Source organism: Vanessa atalanta, chromosome 2 (genome assembly GCF_905147765.1).
Source record: "Vanessa atalanta chromosome 2, ilVanAtal1.2, whole genome shotgun sequence".
Taxonomy (NCBI): Eukaryota; Metazoa; Arthropoda; class Insecta; order Lepidoptera; family Nymphalidae; genus Vanessa; species Vanessa atalanta.
Window position 1 is genome coordinate 7731655 of NC_061872.1, and position 17809 is coordinate 7749463.

General features: G+C 32.6%; 1 protein-coding gene across 1 annotated transcript; it reads left to right on the forward strand.

The window, feature by feature from the left end:
* Window positions 1-66: 66 nt before the first annotated feature.
* LOC125072714 (anoctamin-5-like) lies at window positions 67-17391 on the forward strand. Its single transcript, XM_047683393.1, has 19 exons — window positions 67-222; window positions 691-867; window positions 1211-1386; window positions 2023-2136; window positions 3352-3451; window positions 3715-3798; window positions 5113-5233; window positions 5573-5669; window positions 6048-6171; window positions 6526-6687; window positions 7206-7349; window positions 7754-7980; window positions 8783-8895; window positions 9233-9320; window positions 9602-9719; window positions 9942-10049; window positions 13455-13488; window positions 16699-16832; window positions 17244-17391. Exons 1-19 carry the CDS (start codon window positions 85-87, stop codon window positions 17388-17390), a joined length of 2406 nt encoding a protein of 801 aa, XP_047539349.1. The 5' UTR covers window positions 67-84; the 3' UTR covers window position 17391.
* The last annotated feature ends 418 nt before the right edge of the window (window positions 17392-17809 follow it).

Sequence of the window (17809 nt, forward strand, 5' to 3'; positions counted from 1 at the left end):
TTACCTATTATAGAGAGATAATATTATTATGATAACAAACACATTTTATTTTGTAAAATGCAGTTCATAAATGAAAAAGATAGTATGCACAGAATGAAACTAATGCATGTAAATGCTTTCAATCAAAATAAATCAAGCGTAGCTGATGGGAACGTTGTGCAAATAATTAAGGAAGAACCAAAAGAAAAAGAAGAACCTATAGAAGAAGAAGTAGAAGAACCTGTAAATATACCTCCTATTTTTAAATTGATTATAAAATTAGATATCTGTTGAGATTATAAAACTTACACCACTACTAATTACTGTGTCGCATTACTTGTGAAACATCTTCAAGGCAATATGCCATTGCTGGGCTTAGGTCCGTTTTAAGGTTTGGAGCTTAGTTTGCCCCGCTGTGGTGGTGGTGGTGTGTAGTTTCCTCCAATGTGGGTTGTTGGATGGCGGAATCTCACCATACAGATTTCCTCACCGCAGACCTCGAGTTGAAGTATAAGCACGCATAGAGCACATAAAAACTAAGCGGTGTTAGACCGAGTATATACTATATAGTTGGACATTATTCGTCCAAGCCTATCTTTATATATATAAATTCTTTTTTAATCATATATATTCGAATCATCGAGCACACTTGTCTTTATTTTGTATAAATACCTAAACAATGTATATGTTCTATGTGTTTTTTCTGACAAGGTTAAAATAATAGAGAAGGTAGCAATCAGCGGAATGTTCAGAGATAATAAACGACGTATAGATATGGTCTTGGTTGTTGAAGACAAGCCATTTGCAGAAGCTGCAGACACCTTAAAGACCGATTTTCTAACAAATATTGTTAAAACAGGCTTGCAAGTCGAAGTAGAACCCGGTGTGGTAAGTGTTCACTTTAATAACGGTATGATTTGCAGGCGTTAGTAAAACTATAGAGACTGGCTTTTTTAGAAACTAAATTATTTAAAAAGTCCTCAATTCTATTGCATTACCATTTTCTTATAAACAATACAATCACATCGTTTTGGAATAAATTGTTAAACTTAGATACGGTAGTAATGTCTATGGGTGGTGGACCACTTACTATAAGGTGACCAATTTGAATCTGTATACCGATGCCATAAAATACATATGTATTAAAAAAATCATTCTACTTAGAGCTATACTCTACGTAAACCAATATAATGTTGTATAATAAAAATAATAAGAGGATTAATTATTTTAGATGTCAGCCCATAAAAACTTATTATTTATAAAAATTCACGCACCAGATCGCATAATAACCGAATACGGAGAAATATTTGGTGTTAAGAGACATTTCGTTGAGAATCATCTAGATTCATTGAACCCCATATTGACTATTATGAAGGATACAGAAAGGGACTGGATAAAATTAATACGGTATGCACTAATGTCATTTTCGTTCTCATCTGATTTCGAAAAAACCGATTTTCTACCTTTAAAAAAGAAGTCGTACAATTCCTTCAAACATAGAAATATCTATTTATCTAATAGCTTATCTATTTCTCAAACCGTCAATAATTCGCCAAAATTGTGCTCTGAGATTATATGTAACATCTCTATTATTATCAATTATATTGACTGGATCATTTTTATAACCGAAACACAGATGATTGTAGAAAGTAAGATGTGGGTAAAGTTTGTAGGTAAATGTTTATTGCCGTCTCATCGAAACATTTGAATGAGGGAATAGTGAATGCAGATATATTTTTTTTTTTTTTATTTATATTTCATTTATTTTTCGTCTTTTTCTTTTTTTTTTATTTTACTAATTTTGTTTTACATTTATTTCTGTGTGTTTCGTTTTGTTTGTGGTCTACAATAAAGTATATTTCATATTTTCGTCCACGCTTGTGTTATATAAAGTGTCCAGCATAGTTTGCAATCGCTTGGTCACTCTTGAGAATCAACAAAATTTAGGCAATAATACAATCGTTGTATAACAAAAATAAAATTGAACTTATATATGTATATATATATTTTAATATGTTGTTAATAAATTATTCTTTTTAACAGGAAAAATTACTCGAAAAGTATCGGGTACTCCTATTTTGAAAGAAGTCTTATAGTTTACAAGATTCTGTTGCACCTACCTTTTGGTGACCAAGCCAATCATTATGGTATCAATCGGTAAGCTTGCTCGATATATAACATAAATTATTTAAGTTGGTAACACTTTAGTCTTTAATTGTTTTTTGCTCTGTATGTTAAATAACTACAATGACTCTCCCGTGTCCACATGATCCTACTGCAATATCCTGCTAGTAAGAGCATAAGCAGAGTAACATATCTTTATGTTCATCATGCTCATGCTGTCATGTTTTTATATCCAATAAGTTCAGACAAGTATAGATAAACAAATATCATATATATTGATCTCAAAATTGAAAAAAAAAACAATTATCTAGGGATTCCTAAAAAAACACCTACAGTGAAATCGCAACGTAGAAACGATATTTGGGTATTCATTATTAAAGTATCTTTTATTTGCTGAGCTCAAGCTGAGCTGAGCTTTTTGCGACGATGGCTAAAGAATATGAGCTCTTTTAAAATGTAAGGCCAGCCATCTTCGATATGCTTAACGAGCAATAGAGAAAGGACAGCACAAGATCTTGAAACTTTTTCTTTAGTTCAATTTCTATATTCTCCTTCCTCATGGTCTATGTCATATGATAGTAACAGTCCTTACCAAATTTTCAGGAAAATCAACTAAAAGTGCATAGATAATGGCATTCTCATACAACGAATAAAATTTCGTAACCGGATAATATTCTACATAACTATATCATTTTTGAAATTATTTATAAAAATATTTTTTTATAGGCAAATAAACTAGTTATACTTGCTTTTTACTATATCTGTTATAACACAATAAAAGCGAAGGTCTCTCTCTTATGGAGGCCTCGGTACTATAGCTCCATCAATTCACTATTATGAATTATCAAAGACACCAACAATTGAAATAATATAATTTATACAGAATATAAATAATAAAATAAGGTCCATTAGTGAAAATTTGTTTATCTTTGTAGTCTTATCTGTAGCAGCAGAAGGTCATTTAACTCCAGTAGAAGAATCCAGTAGGAGCATATAAAAACGTCTGATGATTCGACTATCAAAATAGCAACGTATCCTAGGCCACGACTATTTCTTCTGCCAACGCTTTAGCGGAGGCTGCATGGAGATTGCATTGGCGTGGCTCCTGATGTCCCATGCCAAATATAAACTATTAAACACAATTTTGATTTCATTGAACTATTTAGTGTATAGTGTTACCCCAAACTGTACAACGATAAAGTTCTTTTTTAAATTTTATACTGATTTGTATCGTAATGTTTTTTTTAGCTTATTAGAAAGGAACGTATTATTGGACGCTTATGCACTTCATGATGGTCCGTACCATTTTATGCCCGACCAATCTGTTGTTGGATCAAATGCACGACAGGTATGATTACTCATACATTAGACAAAAACCATATAGTACCTAATCATAGAAAACTCGATTTCAAGTTTTAAAAAGTAAAGTAAAGCTTATCAAGTAAGGGCCATAAAAACCTTTATGAATATTTCTACCGTAGTTTTTTAGATTTTAATCCTATTCTAGTAATAATTTCAGATTAATATTAAGAAAAACTGGCGGTATTCTGTGACTGTTAAAATGGCCACTAACATTTTACGTATTTTTAATTATATTTTTAATGTTTGCAGATACTGTATTACGAATGGTCAGGATTTAAAAATATATTTAAAAGTCAACCATTGCACTTGATTCATGAGTATTTCGGACCGAAAGTTAGTGTCACTCAATACAATTAAACCACACATTATAATAACATTAGTCAAAGCTTTTACTTAAGAATATTTGTTGGCTCTCCCAAGGCACACACCATAGCTACCGATTTTCCGCATCCGAACGGATCTTTTTTCTGTGTTGCATTCATCGGATGTTTTATTTTTAAAACATCAAAACTTAAATTTTATTTGATCGAAATTGGCAAAGGCATCTACTTATTTCAGAATATTATATACTAAAAACTTTTTTGAAAGTCGCTGCATCTTCTGCTATTAAATGATTTTCCAATTAACATTATAAAAAAAAGGAATTGATATTTCGGCTGTTAGAAAAGCGGAGAAAAACTAAGTCCTTTAAATTACAAATCCACCTCGTCCTTTTAAATAGATGTTACCTGATTTGAAAGATTAATTGAGATTCTAATTAGTAAATTCTAAATCCTTAATGCTGAAAACTCAATATTTTACCTTAATCATGTTGCTTCAGTAATGAGTATAACAGATAATATATAAAATCTCGCTTTAAGTAAATTTGAAAAATGCCTTAATTGTATAAATTTTAAGCCAAATTATATCTTTTTTTTATAACTTCATTAGGTGCTCCACCTGATGATAAATGGTCACTACCGCTCATAGACATTTGCGCTGAAAGAAATATTAGTCGTTCCTTACATCGCCAATGTGCCACTAACATTGGGAACTAAGATTTATAAGATAATCGAGGTTAGAAAATGTCCATTGTTAGTATAACTTGTATTTTACTAAAAGAAAAGTTTGGAACTAGGCAGTCACCCGATGAAACAGGATATATAAAAAATGTACACCATTAATTAACAAAAAATTCTAAACAATATTAAACGAACGTAATAATATATTAAACATTTCAAGGTCAACTTTACGTTGCAATTGAAATATATTATTATAACATTATGTTTAGATTGCTTTTTACTTTGCGTTTTATGGATATTTGAACACGGCGCTGGCTGTAGCTTCAATTGCCGGTATTATTACCTCTGTGTTGCCATTCTATGTCGGTGAAGAAAATTTAAGGTTTTATTTTATATATATTTTTATATCAAATATTTTTTTCTTATTTATAAAAATAAGTTAGATAGCTATCTATCATTTTATTTTGAGAATTAGCGAGTTATTGACATTTTATTTTAAAATAGTAAACTTACTCCTTAGTAATGAAATGAAATTAGAGCATTTTTGTTTTGATTGTAGTTCGAAAAAGTCGAAATACGTAACAATGTTTTTTTTTTCAGAAAGGAAGTTTGTCGTCCGAAATATGATTACAGAATGTGTCCACAGTGCGAAAAATGGCGTAGATGTCCGCATAGAGAATTAACTGAATACTGCTATTCTATGGACATTAACATTCTTTTAGATCATCCCTACCTTGCCTACTTTTCCCTTTTCACTGTTTTGTGGGGTGCGTATAGAAATATTAATTAATGTTAAAGAAGTTATATATAAACAAATAATATAAATGCGAAAGTAACTATGTCCGTATGTATGTCGGTTGCTCTATCACGGTCAAATCACTTAACCGAATTTGATGAAATTTGTTGTGAAGCGAGCTTGAAGCCAAATGAATGGCATAGGCTATCTAACCTAACTAAACGCCTGACAATTAACCCCTAAAACTGCAAGCGAAGCCGCGAATGATACCTAGGAAGGTATAAAAGTGGCGAAAGCTTTGCTAGTCAAGTGATTGACGCTAACATTTATTTATACGAATATCATATTTTCATTACAATATATATTTTAGCATTTACTTTTATAACCCTTTGGAAACGTAAAGAATACATTTTAAAGTGGATGTGGGAACTCAATGGCGTAGATTTATATTACAAAAACGCAAACCGGTAATTATTTGTATCTTTTAATAAAGTACGTAAGATTATAATTTATTAAATCCTGCACGGGACATAATATCGTAGTGAACAATATGTGTACGCAAACATAAGTGCGCCCTCTGGTCTTCCACTCTGTTTATGCGATGGTACAGCCCTACGACACGACCAAAAGAAGGACAGGACCAATGGCTTTATGTTTCTTGGTATGACTACACGATCAGCGACCTAAAAGCTGATCACTACACAGATTAATTATATTGCAAATAAATAAAACGACATATCAGCAACACATAAACAATAACGTATGGCTCTATGTTTTTACTGTATATTTTACAAAGGATACTAATTTAATCGATTCAAGAACAATTAATACTTATTTTTCTTTAGGCCAGAATATGAAAGAAATTATAGGCAGTTAGGAAAATCCCTTATAACTGGATTGGTGTATAATGAAAACCGACTTTATAAATTATTACGTTTTCTTTTTACTAAAGGACTCGTATTAGTTTATGTAAGTAAAACTCTTTTTATTTGATTTGATATTGTCTTAACAAAAAAAAATATACATATAAATTTTTACTGTTATACACAAATTGTCATAGCATAGGATATAATCACGTCGAGATGGCTTATAAGATGCCTGTAGGTATATCTAACAACGACCAAACCTTACAAAACTGAAAATTTAAACGTAGTGCAAATTTAGATGAAGAAATGTATAAAAACGAGAGTTATATTGGAGCAGTCTGTTCGAACTCCATTGCTTTCGCTATAAAATAAGTTAAAAACGTTTGATACTTAGATAATTATTATTTAATTGTTATTAAAATCTCGTGTGAATTTAAATAAATATTCGTGCCAATAGCTTTGGGCGATTCCAGCAATGATGAGAAAAACTATGATAGAACACGATATCTTTTACGACAAGAGCAAGATTTGGCGACGAAGGAAGGATAAGAGGAGGGATTACAGAGTATTAGCTATGTTTCAAACAAGGAACATACTGACAGTATCGGTTTTGGAAATGGTGTGTATTTAGAATTCGTTCAACATATAATACCAATTCATATTAAAGACTAATTTTTCGTGTTACACAATTAGAACAGTAAAGTTCTTTGTTCCACGTATCAAATACTGTATGCATGAACTTATGAAATAATTATGTCATTATGGTCCAGTACAAAAACATGTGATTCTTAATCGAAAATTTCGGTTCAAACCGGACGAGCAGCATAGAAAAATCTGAATTTTTTCTGCTTTTCCAAAATATTAACCTAGTGTGTTATATGAAATTAGCGTGTGGTGTCTTCAACGATGGCGAGTTTAATAAATAAAGCATGGATTACGTATAAGCACGATATAATGAAGTAGCATCATATATATCTAAATAAGTAAACTGTTAAAGCAAAGATACTTAACATGAAATAAGGTTAAGTAAAATCTTTTATATCCCATTTAAAATATATTTTACATGAAACAGAGGTAAGTAATAATAGCCAATTTAGCTTGCTGATTTATAAATTCACATAATATTATTACTTTCAGATGTATCATGTTTTGTCTACTGTCATAGTTCGGTTTGAAAACCATAGCACATACAAAGCGTATGAGGAATCTTTAGTTATGAAAGAATTTGGTTTTTCCTTTATATCAATATATTCTTATATGGGATATATTGGTTGGTTAGTGGTAAGTATTTTAGTTTGAGCTTTACAACATATTTTATAAACTATCATATCTCATCTAGTAAAACAATACGCCGATCGTAAACAAAGGTTGCAAGTTGAAACCCATTTTTTTTCCTGAACAACATATTTTGCTTTTAGTTTTACATTACATTTATATGTATTAAAATAAGGCGGTCTATCTACAGATGAGAACAGCGAAAAAATTACTAGTATATATAAATTAAACTAGGATTATTATAAAGGACTAGTATGTATAACTTAAATCAATCATTCGTATTTAGATAGGAAATGTATATGTATAATGCCAATAAAGTTATGTCGACAATACTAAGATACAATGATAAGATTATATTTATCTAAGTTGAATTATTGAATAAGTACTAATTATTATTATTAATCCCTTAGGACCAACTTAGAATCTTTTTAGGAGCTTGTATAGGCAATGTGCGTTTAAGTCCAATGGTAATAGTACATAACTTCTTGTCACGTTGGACTCAATCGCCATGGGAAGTAGAGAAATATTGTCTAAGATATTGCTGGCCGTTTACATGTATCATCGAACTCAGCATATTGGTGACGGCTACGCTGCTCGTGAAATCAGTTGTCTTTCACGCTTTAAATTTTATTCTAAGGTAATATAATTATTCATTCTGTTGTATACTGTTTTCATTATCCTAAGGATATACCTACCTATGCAAATTCAGCACCTCATCTTAGGAATTGCGAAATGAAACTGACCTTAATTGATAGAAAAAAAACTCTAATGATGAATTAGGGTGCTAAATTTGCACAGATAACATATATTACCTTTTTTATTGAAGAATGTTCTTTATATATCTTTTATTACAAAGCGATATTAATTGAATTGTGATATAGAAAAAGGAAGAAAATAATTCATATAAAGTAAGTGAATTATTAAGTATTATAGTTCTCATTTGTTATAAAAAGTCGTTATTTAGGAGAAAATGCAATACACAAGATAATGCATTGGTTAACTAGTCCATTTACATTAGGGACCTAGTCGCAACTAGTAGTTCTGACTATGTTGTTTCCATGAGGCCAGTCCGACAATAACGCGAGTGAATTGATTAACCGCCGCATTATTGTAATTCGAGAAAATATATTACAATTGGTCTTACTCCCATGGTTGGTTCTATAACTTCTTGTCATTTTGTAATCAAAGTACTGTAGAAATTTTGGGACTTATGATATTATACTCTCTCGATATTAACGCAACACTACCAATAAAATTCTAAAATGACCAAAATAGGCGAAAATGTTAGAGTGCAAAATGAAGGCTATATGCTATAGATGCATTAATTTGCAGGTTTAAATGACATTTATTGAATGCCAGACCCTACAAAGATATTTTACTGCAATGTTTTCTTATAAAAAAGTAAAAGACTTTTCCCCTACCTATTACTAAATTTTCAGATTGCGAACATTTTTCTTTCATAGTAGGGACGATACAGTTCCTTGTTGGGAACGTGAATACACTTTAAATAATGTGGATGAAGGTTTTCTGTTGAGGAGATACCACTTCCATGGTAAATTTGTTAAATATTTTTATAGGTATTATGTCATCTTAATTTATTTCTTTATTAATAACTGGAAACCATGAAATAAAAACTAAAATATCACCCCCACATACGAACCCTAAAGAGTGAATTACTACTGATTTTTATAAATCTTCTTTAATCTTCTATTTAAATTCAATTTTTAAAATAGAGTAATCAAAAAATCGGTGAAAGTAAATTCTAACTTTTTTATTTTATAGAGGTAAAGCTAGAAGTTAAACGTTGTAAAGATAAATCTTAATAAACTTTAAATACAATTGTGAAAGTACTCAGGTGATCTATAAAGATTTATGGTTTTTTTTTCTAGCATTTCAGTTCTGCATGGCAACACTGTTTGTAGTGGCCTGTCCGTTAGCTCCTTTGTTGATGTTCGTTCTAAATTTTTTTGAGTTAAGGTACAATAAATTTAAAATATATTACAGATACGTTATAGCATTTTTTTAATTTCGTGTTGTATAATTCTGCTCTATAACCATAGAGAAGAGATAAGGAAATCTTCAATTTACATATTGCTATAATGCGATTTGCTAATAGCTCTATTATGCACTATAAACAGTTTATAAGAAATAATATAATTTTATTTAAAATGTATTCCACTCAAATGACAATTCAATGTCAAGTGATCTTTGCTCTGCTGTGTTGATAAATTAATTATATGACCTAACGTTATTTTTAGATACATTGCAAGTCAATTAATAATGACTAGTAGACGTCCATTACATATAAGAAAACCTGGGATAGGAGTATGGAATAAAATATTTACTTTCATAGCATACGCGTCAATAATAACCAACGTTAGTTTCCTTTGTTATAACAGTCTGTATAATTTGTGATCAAAAGGATATAAAACAATTTTGGTTTTGACGCAACACTGCTCTTGCAGTGTCGATTTACAATTTCCAGTGCGGCCGATGTGAATTTAATATTTGATTTTGCTCATATTTACTACTTATTAGTGGAAGCTTATTATTTAGCACAATACCCTACCATCAACTAAAACCGTTTCATTCTACTAGGTTGCTACTTTAATATTTACTACAAGACTTATTTTGAGATATTACATGGACCTTAAAAAAATCCCCACGAAAAATATTTTCGAAAAAATTATCACCCGTTTAGAAACAGTAAGTAATTATTATGATATTAACTTATTTATATATTTTTATTATTATTTCCTACATTTCATTTTTTTTTTGTTTATTCCTTCTTGTTTTTATATTTATATTTTTCCTAATTATACACTATGTCTTGCTTTAACGAAGACGCAGACAATACCTTTCTGTCTTTTTCTCCCTGCAGTACCATTTTTGATGCATTTAGCAGCAATGATAGTTTTTATAGTATTCCCTCGCTTAGTGAAAATGTTAATTCTAATTTCGCTGATAGCTTAAAAAAGTTCTATGTAATTCATATTAACGCACAGAGTATTCCTGCACACTATCCTGATATGTTGTCTTCCTTTGATTGTAAACATATTCACGCTATCCTTGTATCAGAGACATGGCTAAAGCCTTGTTTACCGTCGATCTCCTTCTCGCTCCCTGGCTTCAATCTAATTCGGAACAATCGTGTAGGCCGACAAGGTGGTGGTGTTGCAATATACCTTCGCACCATTTTCTATTATTGACCTGTACTGTTATGGGTGACTTTAATAACTGTCTTATAAAGGACGATCATCGTGCTTCACGTTTGATATCTCTCGTAAATGGAGCTGATTTGCAAATTTTACCTTTGGATGCTACTCACACTTTTCCTAATTGCACTCATTCTCTTCTTGATCTAATTATTGTCTCTTGCATTGACCATGTTATAAAATATGGTCAGTGCTCTGCTCTTGCTTTTTCCTACCACGATTAACTTTATCTATCCTATAACTTACAACCACGTAAAGCCAAATCGAGAATTCTTCTGCAACGTAATTGTTATATATGTTAAGGAGTAGGGTTGCGTCAGTTAAACCACGAGGCTAGTTACACACTGTTTTAATCGAGGCGTTGCACCGGCGGGGACGCAGCCACACGCACACACGTAAACGCTTTACTTAACTACATATATAACAGTAATTTTGGTGGAATGGACTTGAATGCTCTAAGGGAAGATGCTCTTAAGCTTGACTAGGCTGAAGTCTTCAATTGCAAATCCGTCAACGAGCAGATCAAGGCTTTTAACTCCTACTTAATAACTTATATGATGTCCACGCACCAATAAAACACCTTCCAGCACCTTGGCTTACTCAAGAAATTAAGACTAATTCAAGAAAAAAACTCGAGCCAAATCAAAATATAAAACTAATCCAACCGACAACAACCATATAACATATATAAAGGTGAGAAATCGTTGCAACATGATGTGTAGAGACAGTCAACGACGCCACATTCATAAATCTGTTTCTAAAGAGGAAGAACCAGCTAAAGTCTGGAAATTTCTCAAGTCTTTAGGAGTTGAAAAAGCTACTCAAAGTGTAAATTCTACCAATTTTAATTTAAATAAGCTCAATGAGCATTTCTCTTGTTCTGAAACCTTCGATACCACTACTAAGTGTAACACTTTAAATGAAATTTCAGCTAAATCCACTCCTGACTTTCCTGCTTTTGTCTTTAATCAATTTACTGAGTGTGATGTTAAGAAGAATATCCTGGCAATTGATTCTGACGCTATTGGATCGGATTGCATTATTCGTAAAATGATCGTTCCTATCCTGGACATTATTTCTCCTATTATCACTTCCATTTTTAACCTTTCCATTAATACTGGTGAATATCCTAATTCCTGGAAGAACGCTCAAATTATACCTCTTCCAAAAAAAGCAAATCCATCTTCTTTTTCTGATTATCGTCCCATTTCTATCCTTCCCTTTCTTTCGAAAGTACTTGAACGTCTCATCCATACACAATTAAATTATTTCCTTTCCAGAAATATCGTTCTGAATCCTTTACAATCTGGCTTCCGACCTGGTCACAGTACGACTGCTGCCAAGGCAGCAGTCGTACATCAAGGTTTCTGATGATATTAGGCTAGGAATGGACAATCAACAGGTTACTGACATTATTAGATTTTAGTAATGCCTTCAACACCGTGAACTTTGATATCCTCCTTGCTGTCCTCAGTTCTCGTAACATATCTCAAGTAATTGATTGGTTTCATTCTTACCTGCGTGGGCGTCAGCAGCGTGTTGGAGTTAACGGTTCTTTCTCTAACTGGTCTCCTATGACTGCTGGCGTGCCGCAGGGTGGCGTGTTATCCCCTCTCTTGTTTTCGATATTTATTAATTCTATCTCCTCTCATATTACATCTCTCTACCATTGTATGCAGACAGACGATCTTCAAATCTACTTGCTAAGTAAAATTTCGGATTTAGCTAAAACTATTTATTTAGTGAATGACAATTTAGATAAAATTGCTAAATTGTCAAAATATTTTGGATTAAAGGTAAACCCTACAAAAACCCAAGTTTTAATCATCGGGAGTTCTAACTTACCCACTGTTCGCTTGGATAATGTTGACATACCGTTTAGCAGAAATTGTAAAAATTTTGGGGTTATTTTTGATCAACATTTATCGTGGGAACCACATTTAAGTAACTTAAGTAAAAAAATGTTTTCTGCTGTAGGGTCGCTCCGAAGGTTGCGAAACTCTCTACCAATTCCCACTAAAATTTCGCTTGCACAGAGCCTCATATTACCAATTCTCGATTATGCTGACACTTGCTATTTTGACTTAAAAGAGGAGCAATTAAACAAGCTTGAGCGTCTTCAAAATCTTTGCATTCGTTTCATATTTGGTCTTCGTAAATATGATCACATCTCCGACTTTCGCAAAAAGCTCAAGTGGCTCCCAATTCGCTATCGCAGGAATACTCATATTCTCCATCTATTTTACTCAATTCTTATTCATCCTTCAACTCCGCTCTATTTAAAGGAGAATTTTAATTTTTTATGTAACTACTCATAATCGAACGCTTCGTTCTGAAGATAATTTACTTTTAAAAATTCCTCCTCATTCGACTTCATTCTACACAAATTCCTTTACGGTTCAGGCTATTCGTCTTTGGAACTCTCTTTCTGTTGAAGGAAGACGTGCACAATCACTTGCTTCATTTAAAACTATCTTGCACTTTAATGTTATATTTAGTTTTATATATAATTTATATCTAACGAGATACATACATATATATATATATATGCTTGTTAGCTACCAGGTACAGTTCATTATTTTATTTTAAATATATTATAATTTCACTGTAATGTATTCATATATTACGTTTATATCTGCCTTGTACACCCCTACCTCTTTCTATATCGTTTTCTTTCCTCTACCCTAAGGTTGCCTGGAAGAGATCGCTGTTTAGCGATAAGGCCGCCTCTTGTACATCTTTCTTAAATGTGATTCAACTTTATGTTTACTGTTGTACAATATGAGTATTTTGATTTGATTTGATTTAAGTATATTTTGCAGATTAATAACATATTATGACGTTGTTGTAGACAATTTTAAATAAATAATGACATAAATTATCTGGTTTGTTCTAGGCCTTCGTATATACACCAACTTGTTACTCAAATGGTAAGTGGAACATGGAAGAGATGTAGAAAAAATAATTTCTCTATATTTTTTAGTTTCGTGTTTATGTTTGGCTTCTGGTATACTATCATACTATATAATCACAGACATTAAGGTGTTATAAGAGACAATCAATATTTTACAAGCGTAGAAGGACCATATTGCCAATTTATGTCATGATGTATTATCTTCATAGCTGTAGGCAGGGGGGGGGGCGGCATTGGGTGTCTTTTTGGAAAGGGGCTTTAAAATTTTTAATAGGCCCAGTTTTTCTTTTAATATAAAATAACTGTATTTTTATAATGAATTTGTGTTAATTGTTATTTTTAATGTTATTTACACAATATGATACAAATAATTGGATTCCCCATTTTTTGGTACGAGTGAAATCAAAATCGCGCGACAAAATGAAAGATTTAGACTCAACGTAGAAGATGAAACACTGAAGTCGTATTTCAAACGTGGCAACAAAAATGCTAAATATATAAAGCGCTTTTGCGCAAAATTGAATTACAAATATCTGTGAGGATATCTTCAATATATTGTGGAAAGTAAGTGTTTTTCTGTACTGATTGATGAAACAATAGACCTTTCTAGAACTGAATATTGCAAATACATATAACTTGATCAAAGTTGCGTGAGGACTTTCTACATCTTTACCCTATTTCTGATCTTACTGGAGAAGGCATCACATCTTGCATAACCAGTTGGATAATAAATGGATAGATACTAGAGGTGTGTTGATGAAGGCTATGATGGTGCATCAGCGATGAGCGGAAGTTTCAGTGGTGCTGAAGCTGTAATAAGATGAAAATTAATTTGCAAAAAGCTTGCCTTATTTTCGGTTCAGTAATTTAAAAATAAATTAGGATTTTTTTTCACGCATTATCACTGTTCGACTGTACAGACAGAATTAATCAAAAGTCTTATGCTAGATTCTAAATACAAGACATTAATAGCAATATGCGAAACTCGATGGGGCCAAAGACTACTTTGAAAAGATAGAGCCTATGATAAATAGGGAGACTTGGCAAGCGGCTAACCTCAACCTGAACTTAGCCAAAAATTTGGTTGACGTTTTTTTTCAATAATGATCAATCTTTGTAAATGTAAACAAGGTATGTTTACAATATAAACTCAAAAAAGTTACTAAATAGCTATTTGTTCCCCACGGAGAGTGGGATGACAACAACACCGAAGTAACGTAGCTGCTGACACTCGAGGGATATCACAGACGCGCTTCATTTATTCCGGTTTTTGACCATATTATTAATCATTTAAAAGAAAGTTTCGCTACCCAGTTGAACTCAGTAGTAGAGTCGCTATCATTACTGATGCCACAGAAGCTACGAGCAATGTGACTTGCATAGCACAGTCTAAATAACTCTATTCTCCGTGTCGCTATAAATTTTGAAGGCGGTTTTACAGTGTGGTCAAAAATAGTGACTACGCAATGGCCCACTAAACCACTACCACTAAAGCTTCACAACTGTAACGTAGTAACGTGAACAGATAGCGTCCACGGCAACATTAGAACGCACTTTTCCTCATTGAAAAGGATGAAAGCATTTTTGAAAAACAGCAGAGAACAGTCACGACTAACTGGCTTGACCTTGAAGAAAATTCATTGTGACGAACTACGTCGAACATCATCTACGTCGTCGGTTGTCGTTTTATTTAAAATGTATTTATGTAAAATTATGTATTGATATATTTTTTAATTTATCCTTATTTTAAAAGACAGCACAAACTGAATAGGTACCTGGCTACAGCCATGATTAGCTTTCAAGATATTTCATGAAGAATCAATGAATAAAAGGCATAACGATAGACAAGTCATGGTTTACAGACTATAAATATATCTAATATATAAAAACCGAATATTGTCGTAAGCATCTTCGATTAGTTATCCCAATTTACTTCGGAAGAATCCTTTCTCACATTTAAGAGATGACTTCATATGCTTATTCGACGTCCAGAAACACTTAACATTTTGTTTTATTGCCATTCAAAACCGAATAATCAATGCTAACGTTTATAGGTTAAAAAATCCATAAAGTTTAGAATTAAGGATCATCATATAATTTGCAAACAAGAAGAACAGTAGCTACTTGTAATATTATTTTTTATTTTTACAGTAATTTGAAAATCAGAAAAGACTCTTTCTAATCCTAGTATAAATTGATGGTGTCTTGTGTATTATATTTATATTAAGCGTTTTTATTTAATACTATTTTGTTTAATCTATAAAAACGTTTCCTGAGCCACGCTATCGAATGCTATGCGTGATTGGTAATATATATATATATATATATATATATATATATATATATATATATATATATATATATATATATAAATTGTTACGAGACTAACCCTAGCCTCCAATACGGTGCTACGTCATACGGTCTCACGTCTTGAAGGTGCGCGTAAAGTTGTTTCCTTCTCCCCGGTCTTCTTCGGTGGATTGGGTGTGCAGCAGCGTCCACCTCCTGCTCCCGTTCCGCTGCCTCCTGCAACATGACGTTTTCGCATTTACGACCAGTACAGTTCACTACTGAGCATAGCGTTGATAACGCTCGGCAGCGAGAGGTCTCTGCAAAAGTCGTGCCAGGGAATGCCGCTGGGGGCCCCACGCAGCATACTCAGACAGGGTGCGGTACGCCGAGTCCATTGGCGCACCGCACTATCCCGTGTAGGTACTTGCCGAAGTATCCATGCCCAGTAAGTTCCTGCGTCATCCTGAAAATGAGCGTGCTGCGTTTCCTCTTGACCCAGTGACTCATGTGGGGACGCACCACTACAACTGTTGCCAGGCTCGCCGTGGGTGACCCCAGATCAGCCCGACTTCCGCCGACCCTGGACTGTGTAGATATCCAAATGTTTACCACAAAATCAGCGACAACATACGCCATTTATGATAAGATATACCAATAAGTTAGGGAATAGCCTCGTAGCCTACTCACATCCCTCCCCTCATGTACATATATATAGCGGATGCTGAAGAGTACTCGGACGATACTATTGTTGTATAAATAAATATGCTTCGTCGTGCTTATAATAACAAAACGTCAGCTGTGTGTTAAATTTATCAAAATGTTTGGGTACTGGCACCAATCTTGTCGAGTATATCTGGATGCCCTCCGGCCTCGATTATAATAATGTTGGTGATGACATTGATCTACTTTAAATATAATTAACATTTGTTTAAAGATATATTGATTGACATTCAAACGTATTGGCCACTGCCGAGAGTCTTCTTCAAAGGTCTTCAGCCTCGCTTGTTTACTTCACCTATGACTTACCAGCTCCATTTATACAAGATGGGTTTTCTTCTTCTTTTTGTCGTAAGTTAAACTCGTTAAAATAAAAAATAAAACTAAATATTACCATTCCAGTATGTTCACATCCTCTTCGCGTGTTTCGCACATTTCATCAAACTATATTTACATGTCATATGATCATGAACGAGTCTCATTTAAAAGAAAAAAATGTATGCAGAGACGTTTGCGCTTGATGCACCATACTTGTGATAGAAGTGAAACTTTTTAGGATGCCTGTCTTTTTTTTCGCCCGTCATACCTTTCTTCAGAGGTAACTAAATGTGTCTTGATGCAAACGTAATGCTTCCCTAATTTTTTTCTCGTCAATTCTTGTCCACCTGTCGGTTATCGGAGCTCCGCCTAAAAAGTTTCACTTCAATAAATAGTATTAAAACTTTGCTTAAAACATTCATAAAGGCATTTTTAATTTTACAGCATTTTACGGGATTATATGCTTTTATTATAAAACACTTATTTCCACCATACAAACGGGAAATAGAAGAGACAAAAGCTGCCGAGAGGAGGATTAAGACACTTTACTATCATTACAAAAAGGTTAATCCAAACCCAAAAAAAAAATAGACAAAGATTAGCAGAATATTTGAAAATACATCTTAATTCGCTTTATTTCAATAAATATGAAATCAAAATAATATGTACACTAGTATTAATAAACATGTTTTAAATAACTGTTACGATTTATTTATTATTTTTTATATATTTCAATATTACTAAAATAATTTTTAACGTGGTAAGTGATCTTCCAAGTTCAGAACCACTGGCTCTGCTAGAAGTATAACTACGACTCTTACAATTCAGAATTGCAATATCTTCAATCAGCATAAGAAATATGTAGTTATTGTATAGTGTACTATTACACTAAGTATTGATTGTCAAATTCTACTAACACTAAATGCTAAGCCGAGCCAAGCCAAGCCAAACAAAAGCTATGCCATGACAGTCAATGCAATTGGAATTGTCCGCCTTTGACTATTAGGGTC

What these genes read in the sequence shown, in the direction of transcription:
- LOC125072714 (XM_047683393.1), top strand. Translation starts at nt 85, where the DNA reads ATGCACAGAATGAAACTAATGCATGTAAATGCTTTCAATCAAAATAAA. An exon ending in CCTTTTCACTGTTTTGTGGG is followed by an intron (nt 5,234 to 5,572) that starts GTGCGTATAGAA and finishes TATATATTTTAG; the next exon opens with CATTTACTTTTATAACCCTT. An exon ending in ACGCGTCAATAATAACCAAC is followed by an intron (nt 9,720 to 9,941) that starts GTTAGTTTCCTT and finishes TCATTCTACTAG; the next exon opens with GTTGCTACTTTAATATTTAC.